Source organism: Neltuma alba, unplaced genomic scaffold (assembly GCF_004799145.2).
Source record: "Neltuma alba isolate B1F8T4 unplaced genomic scaffold, ASM479914v2 tig00010187_pilon, whole genome shotgun sequence".
Lineage (NCBI taxonomy): Eukaryota > Viridiplantae > Streptophyta > Magnoliopsida > Fabales > Fabaceae > Neltuma > Neltuma alba.
Genome location: NW_021635127.1, coordinates 342,528 through 359,411, shown reverse-complemented (window position 1 = coordinate 359,411; position 16,884 = coordinate 342,528). Strand labels below are relative to the sequence as shown.

Genomic DNA, 16,884 nt, shown 5'->3' with positions numbered 1-16,884 from the left:
GTATAGACTAGAAAAATAGGTGGGTTTTCATGTAACACGTTGATTGTTGGAATTTGATATTTAGTAGGCTAAGAATGAAAGTTAGGCAATTTACATAAAGAATTAGTTAATTAATCATTTGTATATAACAATTTTATGTTTGTTGGAATCTGATACTTAGTGGCCTCATAAAGAAAGTTAGGTAATTTACATGAAGAATTAGTTAATTAACCACTTGTATATAACAATTTCATGTTTGTTGGAATATGATATTTAGTGACTAACAAAGAAAGTTAGACAATTTACATAAAAAATTAGTTAATTAACCACTTATATATAACAATATTATGTCTTGTCCTATAACAAGTAAAGTTGAGAAATTAACAATAGCAATTAATGTATTTACAAGTTTGAGGTTTATGTTAAAAAAAAAAATGTTGGATGGTGTGAATTTTCAAGTGTTGTTTAGTCTAGTAATTAATGACTTTGTAATTATTGTGCAAAAGCTTAAGAAGATGGCAAAAAAGGAAACAAAAGTTAGCGCATGGAAAGTATTCACTGGTGAATTTGGGGAACAAAAGAAAGAGGAGATGCATGGAATGGGAACAATCACAAATGCGGCTTCAAAAAAATGGAATAAAATGAGTGATGCTGATAGGGATCCATACAAGAAAAAAGAGCAACAGCTTATAAAAGAGAAGAAGAAGAAGAAATATGTCTTCCTATCTTCTACTCAATGCTCCCCCACTAAATTCAACTAAGTGGCTAAGTTTATAAATGGGAAAGAAAATTTGAAATGCAAAATAGAAGAAATGAGGTTTGGGCATCTTCTTAGTATTACTTTGAATAAGATCCCTAAAGATTTATGTTTGGAGTTGATTCATGCATATGATCCCCCACGTAAACAAATGATCATAAGGGGGAAGACATTGAAGGTAACAGCTAAAGATGTGAGGATGGTACTTGGTTTATGAAGGGCTCCAAAGTCAAGTTGGATGGCTTCAAGGATCAAGTAAATAAGCTGAAGAAGGACTAAACTCTACTAACATATTCTCACGTTGGGGAGAAGATAATGAGCGAGGAAGAAGAGGAAATGTTTGAATTCTATTTTGTTCTTTTCACACTAGAAACTCTTCTTAGTCCCACCGGAAGCGTAGGTGTGAGTGAGAATGTGCTAAAGGTAATGGGTTGTATAGGGGGAAAAAAGGATAAATTTGATTGGGTTTTGCCTGTGCTTGACGAGTCAATAAAGAAATACAACAATACAATAAGAGTAGTAAAGAAGGACAAACCGAAGGCTCCAAAGCTATTGGAAGGTGCATCTACTTTTTATTTGTACTTATGCATTTGTTTACATAATAAATAATATTGGATTTTCTTTCACTATTAAATTGTTGATGTATTGTCTAATTTGATTTATGAGTTATTATATTTTTTCCCTTCAGCTTTACTTCCTGCATAGGTTCCCTTTGGATGGAGTTATACCAAAAGACAAGGAAGTCATTAAACATTGGAATGATAAGGCAGTTAAAGAAAGAATTAAGGTGGAAAATGAGAGTCATCATGGCATTTTGTACAGTCCAATCTTTGCTGAAGTTAAGACGTCAACACAGCCAAGCACCACTACAAGTTTCCATCACCCAATGAGTAATAACAATGTAGTATTGTCTTTTGGCTATAGTTAATATATGTTTTCTTATATACATTTTTAATATGCAAGACCTTACGGAGTTTTGGGTAAATTCTTATATTCCTCCACATGTAATTTGTTAGACTGACTCAAAAGTTGTGTATAGAAAATCTGCACAAATTTTTTTTTCAGGGAATTTATATTATGAGTTTGTTGCATGTCAATTAATTATAATCCTTAGTTTTTTCCCACCTTTTTACAGCTATGAGATATACTATTGACAACTGAAATTAGGAAATCTGCATCAAGGATAAGTTGTTTCACTAGAGAAACTCATTATGTTTGCAAATGGGCTAATATAACTGAAGTTGAACATCATCATGTTACAAGACTGGACCGGCTATGCACAAGTGAAATTAAGCAATTTGCAACATGGATGCATTAATTAACAACTTATATTCGTCCATTTGCAAGTAAACTAATATGATGTCAATAAGTGTGGGTGGATTATTTACAAGTGGAATTAGACAATTTGCAAGAGAGATATGTATATCAACAACAAGAAATAGTCCCTTTGCACGTGAGCTACTTAACATGAATAACTTTGTGATTCACAAATATGGGAGAACTATTTGCAAGTGGAATTAAACAATTTGCAAGAGCGATATGTATATCAACAACAAGAAATAGTCCATTTGCACGTGAGCTACTTAACTTGGAGAAGTTGAATGTGATTCACAAATATGGGAGGCACTATTTGCAAGTGGAATTAGACTATTTGCAAGTGAGATTTATATATTAACAACACTAAATAGTCCATTCACAAGTGGACAAATTTCTCGTATATTAACATTGTTGCCAGCTAATTTCACCGCAGTACTTGGGACAACTTATCGTCAAGTATTGTCATAAAATTTTTTTAACTATTGATAGCACTATACAAAATTTATTTCAACCCACCACCAAAATATCTAAATGGGTTGTCATAGCTACTTTTCCAACTAATCCAAAAATACATATTGGGATTCATTTATGTACAAAAGTAGCTATGTATTCAACTAAATCACACAGGGTTCGGGTTACTGCAATTCTTTCTGGTGTCAACAACTTCACCACATCTTTAGCAATGACACACTTTCTTCTGCTAGAATTGCAATTTAATCCTCCTAACTATGGACCCTCTAGGATGGGGAGTAGTCAATGGTGGTTGTAGGAAGATAGTGGACGAGTAATTTTCATATCAAAGGGAATCTGGCCTATAAATATTATGGGTCTCAATTGGGATCATGAGTCTATCATAAATTTTTTCTTGAGCTGAGAGTAAAAAGCATTCCTCCACATATGCATATATACACATATATATATATTACCATATATCTTCTGGATTGCAGCATACACATGTAGGCACGGTAGGCCTGACATCTGCCAACCTTTGCAAGTGCATTCACTTAATATGATATTTACCCGCACATCTGACTCTAAAATTGTTCATTCCATAATCTTATACATTCATTCTTTCTTATCTAGCCACATGATCTATCAAATTTTCCTCTATATTTGGTCCCACACCATTCGTCTAATTCCTTACAGCCAAGTTGCTATTATACATCTGTTTTGCTCTTTTTTTTCCCCATGATCATGTATCAAGACAGCAATATTGTGCATCCTCTCATGAACCAGCCAAACATTAAATGATTCAACTAGATTTGTAGTGATACTGTCCTACCTCTTGTAAGAAAATTTGCTTTGTACCTAATGTTCAATGTTTCCATTCCTTTGAAGCTATTGTCCCAATTCTAGACAAAATCTGTCACATTCAAGAATTTGATAAATAAAAGTAAGGATATTTCTAGATAGTAAGAATCATAATAATAAGAAGAAATGAAATGACACAACTCTTAAGGTTAAGTTAATGTCAGAGCAAAAGTATAATTTCTAAAAGTTATGGGCAAACTTACATAATTTTGGAAAAATATATTGAAAATTCCCAAATAGTATTAGATAATTATGTAAACTAGGAAAAAGCCCCCGAACAGTATATTAGTCTCAAAGAGTTAGAATTTTGATGGGAAATATTAAATTTTTAGTAATTATAGAAGTTTGACTAATTAAGGAAAATTGGTTAAAAATTAATTATTGAAAATATTTTTGAGTCTTAGAAAATTGAGAAAAAATAGGGAAATTGGAATTTTTATTTGAAAAATTCTAAATAAATACTTTTAAGAATAATTAAATTCTGAGAAAATTCACAAGGTATCTTTAGGAATTATAAGGGATTATGAAGCAGAAAGAAGCCCCTTAAATGTTTAGAAATTCTAGAAATGTCTTCCCGAGTAAAGAAATTATTATGGTAATTTAATTTGTTTTCTTCTTTACTATTGATAGAAAATTGTAATGCTAACAAAGAAGAGTATTGTGGGAAGAGAAAAATGATAAGAATGTATTATGAATGTGACAAAAAATAATTACAATGGCCAAGATACTGTAATTATGAAATAGAATTTATTTCCAGTACAAAGTACACTAATAAAGTAAAAAATATACTCTTGACTTTTACTTGGCCTACAATTTGCCACTTATCAAGCTATGAATAGAGAGGATTAAGATACTACTTGTCAAGTATAGAGAGGATTTTGACTTTGAAAAAATCAATTCATTTGGATTTAAGTTAAGGATGGAAATTAAGCAAAAAGGCATAGGGAATTGAGACATAAGCTTGGTAATTAGTGTGATCTTGGATGGTAAATAATTAAGGTTTGTCTTATAAATAGCCATCTCCCCCTCTCACAAGCTCACATTTTCAGCCAGCCTAGGGGAAGCTCTTGCAAATTATTTTCTTGAAGTGCAATTGTAACGACGAATCTACTACACTTTTAAATTAATCAATATTGAAAAGTTAACCATGATAGAAAAGAAACTTTGTAAAAATATTTAGAAATACTATCATGGTTATATAAACATCCTAAATCATATGAGATTAACCATGATAGAAAAAGAGTTAAACTAATCCATAAATATATCTATCATGGTTAAAAGAATCCTTCTAAATCAATTTCGTGTAAATCAAGATTTACAATGAATAACGCTTTGGGTATTATAAACCCAGAGTGTCATTTTCAACTATAAACCCATAACATGATTTTACTGAATAATACCTTTCATAACTTTCTAAAATCAAAAGTTATCTGATGTTCAAGATTGTTGTGGATCCACAACTTATATCAAAAACAAATCACATGCAAGTACCTTGAGGCCTCCGGCCTTCTACCAGCATGTAGTCCAGCAACAATTATCAAAAATACACTGTCAAAATAATCCATCTCAAACATATCAGAGTATGTGGAATGGGCCCTATCATGGCAATATACATCTATCCAACACAATAAAAAAAAAGTGGAAGCGCTACAATTTTGCAATAGCAGCTCAAGCTTTCGGAGTCTTCCTTGACTGACCCGAACGGGAACTATTACCTGAAAAAGTGTTAAATCAACAGGGTGAGACAAAAGTCTCAGTAACCAACAATCCTACTTGTCAAGCATACAAGTAAGTGCTCGTGACGTGTCAAGAGAGACCATTGCAAAATCATAATATTCCAACAAATTTCATATTGTCAAAGCATATATATAGTACAATCAATAATCCTCTCACCTCCTTTATATCCACCCACCTTATATCCTCTAATTGAACCCATGGGCTAAAACCTCATCCATGTGACGGGTAATTAAACAAGCTATCCAATCAAGTGATATGGACTGGCCAAAATCCATATAGTACAAGACTGGACCATGGGTTCCCCCTCTAGTCTACTAGTGGGGTATCAATGCCCTATAAAGAATCATTGGGCCAAAGGACCAATCGGTGTACACTTGATGGCCCTACCACCTTATATCCTCAAATGTACATAATTCACCCCCTTGTATCCTCTTTGATATAGTTCCCATCATCAACATCCGCCACCCCTCACATATCAATACTCAAAAATATTATATTTAATAATAAATCATCAACATGTCAAAAATCAATTTGAAATTTTCAATTCAATTACATAACACATGATATCATCATAATCTTAAACACATATATATTTTGTAAAGAAAGTCTCCCAAGATAATTTCAATAACAACATAATTTTGTAGCTCATATCATAATTCAATAATATTTCATGAATCTCGTATAATTAAAAATTAATCACAAACAACCTACGAGCATGAATAATAAGTGGAAAGTGGTTACCTCTCGTTTAGGACAAGGATTACCACAAGGTTAATCCCCTGCTCAGACTAATAATCCAATAATTTAATCTACACAATCAATACATTTACATATCAATACACAAGCTATTTAATTAATTACTTAAGCTAATACATATATATAAATTAAAGTTTCTAATTCTATGCTAAACCCAAACCTCTCATAACCCATAATTAAGACTTTTAGCACAAAATTAATCTATTCCCACAATCCAGAATTTTTATTTAAACCTTTCAAAGTATTTACTTTAATACATATTTTTCTCAAATTTATAAATCTGCAATTATCATATTTAAAATTTAAAAATCCTATCTCAACTTTAAATCTCAAAAACCAACCATTAGAAATTCAATATACATCAAATATATCTAAGTAAATAATTTAGTCAACAGTTTCATAGTATAAATATCATATTTTTCATAAATAAATATCTGTTTAACACAAATAGTTCATTTAAAAATATTAGGTCAGTCAATAAATGAAACTAAACTGATAGAAATGATATACTAAAATATTGGCAAGTGAGAGTGGTTCACGTCCCACGTGAGTGCAATAAATGTGCTGATGCCTTGGCTAACTTGGGCATGTCTCTTGATGATGATATTCGGATATGGCCTCAAGTTCAAGAAAAGGTTCGCTGGTTGCATTTTGCGGATCGTACAGGAATGGTTTATGAGAGGGGTAGATAGTATTCTTTGTCTTTTACTGTAATTTTTGTTTGTTTTGGGCTTTAAGCCCCTTTCCTTACCAAAAAAAAAAAAATAGCTCTACAATACTATACTCATCTATCATCAAAACTCAACACTTGCTTCAAATCCTAAATCCAAAAATTATCTTTAAACAATATAAAACTACTATCATTAGATAGATTTAGATGAGTGAAAAAACTTTTATGAAGAGAATTTAATCAAAAGAAGTCATTTGGCTTACCAAAATGATCTGCAAAGTTGAAAACCCTACTAGAAAATGAGAGTGCGGCGCTGGAGAACGAGGAAAAAGAAAGACGACGCTCTCTACCCCGCGAGCAGCTTCTCTCCGCTGCTATTTTCATTCGCTGCCCTCCTTTTCTTCCAACGACACCATTTAATGAAGGAAACGATATCTAGGCCGTTTATTTCTAAGATTTGTATGGACGGTGATGAGAGGGTGACGAGAGGCAATTAACTTAAACGACGTCGTTTTAATATGTCATCTTATCCGTCGATTTTCTCATTCAATATCAGCTGTCCATATAATTTTATATATTATTTTATCATTTCCCTCCTGCAATTTAGTTGTTCATCTTCTTTCGCGCGCTGGTCCATTCTTTCTTCTTCATACAGTAGCGCGGGAAAATTAGTGGAACTGGTGGGGAAAAGTTTCAGAGAAGAGAAACAGCAAGGAAGGGTCTGTGGGCACTGGATATCAAGGATTAGTGAGTAAATTAACAATCTTTTATCAAATACTCACAATTTTTTATATGTCATATTTAGTTTATATTTATGCTTTTTCATAATCTAACTTGATAATCTTTAAAGTTGGTGAAAGAAGATATTTTTTCTGCTGTATTTATATTCCTATTGTAGATGTAATGTGCTTCTCTATGAGTTTGGTTAATTAATCTGAACTTCCGTTATACGTGTGTGCATGCTCCGTTTGTACCGAAAATTGTTTTGGCTTTATATAACTTTTGTTTTATATATAATATATTCTATACATATGTTGGTTAATAAATTTCTATTTTTGTGTATATATCTATTTCTATTTGTATATATACGTGTTTTAGTTTTGAGATCACAATTTCTCTACTTTCATTATATTGTATATATGAGTTTGTATTTATTTTATTTACTTATAAAAAATTTATATTATGGGTATATACCTTTCAATTTTGCAGGAGGTTTATAGCATGGATATAAATCTGATTCCTAGACTTGATCGTGAATTTGACAATATAGAAGAATCATGGGAATTTTGGAAAGCATATGGTAGGAGGACTGGTTTCAGTGTTTGAAAACAAAGTTTTAACAAGTGTAAAAAAGACAAGTCATCATATTCTTCTTATCTATATGTTCGTCGCAAAGAAGGGGTAAAAAAGCCAGACAAACGAGATGCTCAAACAAGGAAGCCTAGAGATGAGATAAGAACAGGTTGCAAAGGAAGAATGAAAGTGAAAAATGTAAATGGAAAATTCAAAATAAATGAAGTTTTCCTAGACCATAATCATCCTCTTCAGCCTCCTGAAGCTGTTCACTTGTTTGCATCTTATCAAGGATTAACACCAGCTCAACGTTATGAATTAGAAAATGCTGAAAAAGTTGGGATTAGTCAAAAATCAGCATTCAATTTGCAAAGTCAATATGCAGGGGGTCGAAATAATTTGGGATTTACAAGAGTTGATGTAAAGAATTATCTTAATTCAAAACGGCAACGAGCTATGGGATACGATGAAGCTGGATGTATATTTCGGTATTTTGAGCAACTATTAGCAGAAAATCCGTCTTTTTTTCATGCTCACCAAATGGACTCAAATGAGCAAGTGACAAATGTATTTTGGGCTGATGCACGCATGTTGGTCGATTATGCTTGCTTTGGAGAAGTCATTTCACTTGATACAACTTACTGCACAAACCGTGAATATAGACCTCTTGCAATTTTCTCTGGCTTCAACCATTACAGAAAAGGGATAATATTTGGAGTGGCATTATTATATGATGAGACAGTTGAAAGTTTTAAATGGCTCTTTGACACTTTTCTCTGTGCACACAAAAATGCAAGGCCATTAACTGTTTTCACTGACCAAGATGCTGCTATGTCACGAGCATTACAAGAAGTGATGCTAGATGTAAAGCATGCCTTGTGCACATGGCATATTTCAAATAATGCAATGAAGCACCTTCCAAATTCAATGGTGAGTGATTTTAACCGTTGCATGTATCATTGTTGGGATGAAACTGAGTTTGAAGAAGCTTGGCAAGCATTGTTGTCCAAACAAGATATGGTAGAAAACTTATGGTTGATGTCCATGTATCAGATAAAAGAGAAATGGGCAGCATGCTATATGAAGAATTCAAGGACACTTGGCATGAGAAGCACACAAATTAGCAAAAGTGTCAATGCATCTGTCAAAAGCTGCACCCATGTAAAATTGGATATCAATGGATTCTTTGAAAAATTTGAACAAGTTTTGGAGGAAAAACGTTATAATGAATTGTAGGCAGATTTTGAGACACTTGACAGGTTGCCAAGGTTGATATTACAAAGTTCAAGTATGCTTCATCAACTTGCTGAGGACTATACTCGACCTATTTTTGACTTGTTCCAATACCAATGTGATCTACGTGATGCTACACGTATAAAAGAGAGAAAAGAAAGAAAGATCACCATGAACAATGATAGTGCCACCGTGTTTGATTATGTGATCACCATGGATAATAGTAAATGGGAGCATAGTTTGACATTTGAACCTTCCACAGAGACAATCACCTGCAGTTGCAAAAAGTTTGAATGAGTAGGCATATTATGTTGTCATGCATTAAGAGTATTGAATGAATGTGATGTCAAATTACTTCCTTAGAAATATATAGTAAAGAGGTGGACAAGAGAAGCACGATGTGGTGTCATGTATGATATTAAAGGGAAAGAGATTGAATTTGATCCTAAACTACAAAGATCAACTCGATACAGACAATTATGCCCCTTACTTGTTAAATTAGCTAATGATGCATCAGAAAGTCCAGAGGCATTTGTTCTTGTTCATGAAGTTGTGTTGGAACTAAGTAAGCAAGTGACTAAACTTCATATCAAATACTTATCAAATGATAGTAATGGTGATAAGGATGGTGTGGAGAATCATGCCAGCGGTAATGGTGGCGAAGTTATTGGGTTTAAAAAGAGATATGGTAGAAAGATAAGTAAATGGATAAAGAGTGGACTTGAAACCTCCCAAAGAAGGAGGATAACAAAAACCTCTAAAAGGTCTCCTCAAGCTTCACAGGTATCCTTTTAACAAGTTTAATTTTTTTTACAAATGCTTATTAGATATTCATTATTTCTTTTCAAAGCTGTTCCAGGGACAACATAGTCAACTTCAAAAATTTGAGACAGCAAATCAAGTGCATCATGATAATATAATGTTGGATAACTCTCAACCAAGTGAAATGACCTTTACAAATTTGTTGCTGGTATGTTAAATGTTGGACAGCATAATGAACTAATTTGTTTATCTCAGACATGTGTATATTGAGATGATGTTTCTATTTCTCTATTGCAGGCACCACTTGATTGCGACGTCATATCACTTGAAGCACTGGATTTTAGCCAAACACATAATACTGGTAACCATAAAGAATAATAATAATAATGGAAGAAAATAATTTAGTCATTTTATTGAATTTTAAATTTTTTTACATAAATTTGTCTCATCTCAAGACAGTTGACAATTACAATACTCTCTCTCATTAACACTACAAAGTTATATTGTGTTTCAAATGTAGGTCCAAGGGTTGACGTAGATCCTCGCATATGAAATCTCCATGTCAATTTATTTTACCCAGCCCTTTTGTATAGCACATGACTTCTTATGGACTGCTCTATGTTTTGGTCAGCAAGCTCATCATTTTGTTCTTTTGTGTTGCTCTCTATTTTTTAGCCAACCATCATGTCCTTTAAAATGATGTAATCTGAGTTGGCTTTATTTTTTTGGTTAACCTCGCTCATTGTTTATGTAACTTGCTGTCAAACAAAGTCAACAAACAATCACTTGTTTGTACAAGGATAGAAACAGATGCTAATCAAATAGCTATCAATTATGCTATTTATCAATGTAAACAGATGGATCAAAATATTGTACATGGGTACAGTTGATGACAATCTATCGCTACTTACAACCCCAACAATATCACAGCATATAATCAATAACAGCCTCTATGAACAGCAATTAACATGTGTAATTTTTCAAGTTGTATGAGTTCTGAATCAACAGTATTATGAGCCTCTATGAACAGCAATTATAGATTTCAGCTTCCATCTCCCTCTTCCACTAACTATTGTTGATGCTATTGTCATTACAATCAACAATGCTATGAGTCTCTATCAATAAGGTAGTTACAATTGATGAAGGACAATTAAATGGAAAGTTTATGGTTACATATTTATTCAATTTTGTTGAAAAGGAATAACATTACAATCCATCAAACCATTCCAATCAAGGTTCTGAAAAGAAGTTTGCTATGAACATCAATTCCTGTACATAAATGAGAATCAGCTCTAAGTACATGCGACACTTGTTGAAATAGTTAAAACAGCTGAACTTTTGGTCATTTTTTGCTAAAGAAAAAAGGCTTTGAAATTTGCTGAACTAGGATCTCTTATAGTTAGCATTTATCAAAGAGCCAAAGCTACTTATGAATGAATAAATAAGCATTTGTTGGATGTTAAATATTTTAATCGGACAAGTATATAATAATTAAAGTTCATCACTTGCTTGAGCACATGTAATGTGTTATGTATCAAATATTTCTGTAGATACATCATTATGTATGACCATGAAATGAACATCTCCATAACAATGAACATATTTTTAGCATTCCCACCAAAATGGTGAAGAAAAAACTACACAAATTTTAAAATGAGAAGCCACATAATTCTTCTTGTAAGAAAAAATCTAAAATGTTAGCTGACCCACTCAATGATTTCTGGATCTCTATCAGCACCACTTTCTAGTAAAATCAAGATGCACGGTGATTAAAATCAACTTGAGAATATTAGCGAGTAGAGGAAATGTACAGGAAACAACACTAAAAATCATTCATAAAAAGTAGAAAAGGAGATTCATAACCAATATTATAGCCTATTATCAATAAAAGAACAAGAACTTGACAGTTAAAATAAACTGTAGAAAAGTATTATAGGCATCAGATCATGCATACATTGAATTAACTCTAGTCCAAAAGACAAGCAACTCACGGATCAAATTCCTCCAGGAGATCTCTAGATAAAGCTGCAATTAACCTGCATAAAAAAGACTTTAAAATGCCCACTTGATTAACTCGATAAATCCTTGGAATAGAGTAAGATAATTTAATTTGGGGTTCATGAGGCATGACCAAGCAATCTCCTTCAAGAAAGAGCCATAGAGAAGAAACTTGAGGAGATGGAATTCATATACCATATGGCTTGTCACATATACTGTCTCCTTCCTCTTGAATCGGTGAGAGAGGAAGCCACAAAGATCGAAGCCATTTTGATAGAGCCGCAAATTGGAGTTGGTCGCTGTTTTGATGCCGCCGTTCAATAGTCGATGGGTTGATGGGTCTGTGAAACACAACCTGCAGCAACTAATGGTTTGGATTAAAATTAATGGAGGGCTGAGATTCTGTTTTATAGGACAGAAATGGTGTCGTTGGAAGAAAAGGAGGGCAGTGAACGAAAACACAGTGGAGAGAACCTGCAGCAACTAAGGGTTTGGATTAAAATTAATAGAGGGCTGAGATTCTATTTAATAGAACAGAAACGGTGTCGTTGGAAGAAAAAGAGGGCAGCGAACGAAAATGGCAGTGGAGAGAAGCTGTTCGCCTCTACCCCGCTCCCAACTAAGGGTGGAAACAGGCCAGGCCTTGCTCTTAACAAGCCAGGCCTGTTTTGGAGCCTATTGGCCTGAGCCTGGCCTGTGGCCTGTTATAGGCTTATTTTTCAGCCTGAGCCTGGCCTGTGTAAAGGCCTGGCCTGGCCTGAAGCCTGTTAAAAGGCCTGTATTTTTAAAAAATTCAAATTATAATAATTATTTTTTTAAAAAAGCTAAGATTAAAAAAACGTACATAAAAATTAAATTTTTAGTCTTGTCTTTTATTTAAATTTTAGTATCATAACTACTATTTTAAATCTTAATTATAATTTATAAGAATGTTATTGAAAACTAATTGTAATTATATGTTAAAATTTGGAATAAGACTACGTTTAAGTACACACAAAAATTAAAATTAAGACAAATAAATAAAGAGGAAAAAAAATAATTTTATAATGAATAAAGAGGATATCATACTTAAATTAACATAATACGTAAGTTAGTTAATTTATCATTCTTGAAACAAAATTTTTCTTTCCTATTTTTTTTATATTTTTAAGATTTAAAAATCACATTATTTATTAATATTATTATTTTAAATTATATTTTTATCTTCACTTGTCATCTAAACTTCAAAATCTAAGAAAAGATTAAGCTATTAACTATATATTAAAATTAAAAAATAAATTAAAAAAACGCATTAACAATAATAGCATTAATTAATTTTTTATATATTATAATTATAAATTCTTAACAGGCCCAGTCCGACCTAACAGGCTTAACAGGCTTTTTAAAAAGCCTAATCCTGGCCTGTTTAACTAAACAGGCCTTCAAACAGGCCTGAGCCTGTCATTTTTGGAAAACAGGCCAGGCCAAATGCAGGCCAGGCCATAGGCCCCTGACAGGCTGCCTGGCTTGTTTCCACCCCTACTCCCAACGGTTAAAACAACATTTTGGGGTAAATTTCGGTTAGAGACCCCATGTTAAAATGGGACAAAATTACAGTTTGGTACCCCATTTTCCCATTTTCTATGCATTTTTTTATCCGTTTTATTATTATTATTATTATTTAGTAATTTTCTTATATGTGTATATATTTTATAAATCTTATTTTCAATAATTCTCTTTTCTTAAATGAATAGATAATAAAAGTTATTTATTAAGTATTAAACTCCTTCTAAACTTAATTAAACACTAGGAATAAAAACTGGGATGTTACAACAATCAAGAGGAAACCATCTACTTTGGTCACTTAAGCTTGGATATAAGGTTAGTTTGATGTTCTACCTTGTATATCGCTTTGTATTCTTGGATTTGATTGTTGAAAAATGTGGATTCCTCTAAGGGGAGGTGCTGGCCGAAATGTATTAAAATAGGGGAAGATGACTTTGATGTTAAACCTAGTTTAAAGACATTGGTTATAGTTTGTTTCAAGTGGTATTGTATTGAAATTTGAAAGATTGCATGATATGGTCATTATGGTGCTGTTTAGCCAACTTTGAATCTTTACCCTAAGATGTGTTTTTGTGAGTTTTGATGCTTCCATTGGATTTAAAATGAAAAATAGTGTGAGGTAAACCTAAAGAACAAGCTTCGAAAGTATTGAAATTAAAGTTGAAAATTTAGGATTTTTGTACCCTATTTGGCCAACACTATTTGGGAAGGAAGGAATTTTCTTTTCATGAATCCAAACTCATATTTGAGTTCTACATGAAAAATTATGTGGGATTGACCTAAGAGGATAATTTTTAGGTTAAAGGAAATAAAGCTCCAAAATTCAAAGAATTAAGGGTTAAGGGTTTACTTAAGAACTATCAACAAGTCTTGTGTAGTTTGTACTGTAATATGGTTGCCCTTTTTATAATGTAATGTTTAGGATTGGACATTTTTGCTGGAAAAGAGCAAGAACAAAGACTAAGAGAGTACTTGGATTAAGGTAGCAAGATTTAATTAACTTTAATGCTGATATTGCATTGATTGCTAATGTATGAATAATTGCTATTATGTGGTTGAGTTGTTTATGTGCTACTCCTTGCATTGAAATGCCTTACCTATTACATGTTAGAGATTGCCTAAAGTATGAGGAAGGATTAGTTCCCTAAAGATAGTATATATTGAAATGCTTGATGATAGTGCATGTTTGATGTTATGGTTGATTTTATCTTGCTATTAGGATTTCAATGAAATCTCATTCCTTCCAAAAGCAATTAATTTTCCTAGGGCTGAACCATCAAGGAGGAAGAAGAAAACCTTGAAAGAATGATGTATATTTATGAAAATTCCTTGACTTTTGACAATGTAATTAGACGTATGCGTGGATGATATAATCCTTTAAGCTGTTATCTTGGAGTTGTAATTTGATTGAGTTTCTGTCCGTGTTAAATTTTGAATTTTGGCATGAGTTTAGTTCACATCTTAAACTTCAAATCAATAGGTAGCATGTTCAATTTGGATATATGTACGAATTATGATTATTTTTCAAAATTAGAGATTGAAATCTAAAAAAAGTTTTTGACTAATAGAACAGTAGTAACTTCTGTACAAATATGGCACTATTGTACATTGAATTGGTTTCTAAGATTATTTTTTCCTTAAAGAGAAATTAAAGATCTTTTAGTAGAATTTGGAACCACTTTATTTCAGTTTTTTTAAAATTAGTTATGAATTTTTAAAGTTAAACAAAAATTCTGGAATTACTAAGTGAACAGAAAATCTGTAGTAACATCCCAAATCTGTTTTCTTGAGGTTAAGGCCATCCAAAGCAGTTTGATTTGACATAAAATGGACTCTAAGGTATTATAGAAGTAAGGTGTAACAAAATCTCATTAGCTTGTCTATATGACGATCAAAGTCTCTATTAAGTCTTGCACATGCAATAGAATCAAGTAATTTCAGTACAACTTTCTTTATCTGTCTGCTGGTCTTTCTCTTTCCCCTGGTTATTTTTAAGAATTTAGTGCTATAATTCTTCTTCACATGACAATAGCAAAAAGCATGTTGATCTCCTCCAAACACGGCTTGCATTACACCTTTTATTTAGTTGTGCCTATCCAATACTATTATTAATTCTAATAATCCTGTAATATCGTTTATATTACCCAAAAACTATGCCCACTTATCAAAGGTCTCACCTCCCACAATTGGATATGCAAGTAAAAATAATTTATTGTTTGCGTCATATGCTTGTGCTCCCAATAAAGTCTTTCTGTACGAACCACTCAAGGGACATCTATCCACATATAATATAAGTCTAGTATCTTCCAAAAACCCTTTTATACAACAACCATATGCAATAAATACAGTTTAAACTATATTATTTGATAATGCAACCCACTTTGCTACAGTTTCTAGATCACTTTCCTTTAGCCTTTTACATATCCAAGGGATTAACATATAAAATTCCTTTAAACAATCATGAATTTGTTCTAATGCTTTTTCTTTCGCCCTATATGCTTATTGGTAGTTGAGACTCAACCCATATTCTCTTTCCAAATCCTGTCTAATATCATTTGGACATTTGTCTATGCTAGAACTCAACTCATCTATTATCATTGCTGAAGTAAGTTAGCACCTCTTCGTGTAGGGGACAAATAAGTTGTCTTATACATAATGCAAGTGTTCATTGTTAAATCTTCTTACAACTAAGAATGTATTTTTCTTATCTACACCATATGTTGAAATTCCCATAGACAACCATCTACACAGTACTTCACAATCATCTTCTACTTATCATTCTTGACAAATCGATATGCAAACTTGTGTGTAAGGTTATACTTATATAATGATTCTCTAAAATGTATAACATTAAGAAAAGTTTGACCTTTTGACATCAACAAATCTTTCTACTTTGAAAAATTCATTATCGCCATTGGGTTGGCAACATTTCCATACCTAGACTTTCTATCGATGTCAACACACCTTCTATGGGAGATATATTTATGTTGTCTGTGTCTAAATCCAATACAATTAGATATATTGAGCTTCCAAGAGAAGGTTTGACCAAATCATCTAACTTGCATACACAAGTACAAGTTCTAAGTATTACAACTCAATTTATGAAAATTAGACAAATTTCTTATCCTATATACAAAATCTTAATAAACCCAATTAAAAACAAGTTACTCTTGTACACTGTCCAATAGTGACATTCGTGTCAAGTCTTTATCATTCCTGCAACATAAACATTCCTATTGCTATTGTTATACTCAATTAGTTGTCAGACACCAATATCATCAACAAGATCCAAGAATGCTTCCTGGTCAAAACTAATTGTGTATTTCATTTTATATTGAGAAGTCCTTGGCCAAGCATGATTTGCTACCATTCTTTGTAGTTCTTCATATATCATCCCTTCTCTAATCAATCTTCCACTTATAATGTCCCTTCATATATTAATCTTCCTTCTAAGGTCTTTACAAATTCCCTTCCCATACGAAAGATACAAAATAATTGTTTTCTACTATTAGTAGTCATTTATAGT

General features: G+C 32.3%; 1 protein-coding gene across 1 annotated transcript; it reads left to right on the top strand.

The window, feature by feature from the left end:
• Positions 1–2,228: 2,228 nt before the first annotated feature.
• LOC114754723 (protein FAR1-RELATED SEQUENCE 5-like) lies at positions 2,229–9,350 on the top strand. The gene is made up of 4 exons (XM_028943542.1): positions 2,229–2,393; positions 7,737–7,839; positions 7,927–8,750; positions 9,057–9,350. The coding sequence occupies exons 1-4, from the start codon at positions 2,229–2,231 to the stop codon at positions 9,348–9,350; spliced, it is 1,386 nt and encodes a 461-aa protein (XP_028799375.1).
• Positions 9,351–16,884: the final 7,534 nt, after the last annotated feature.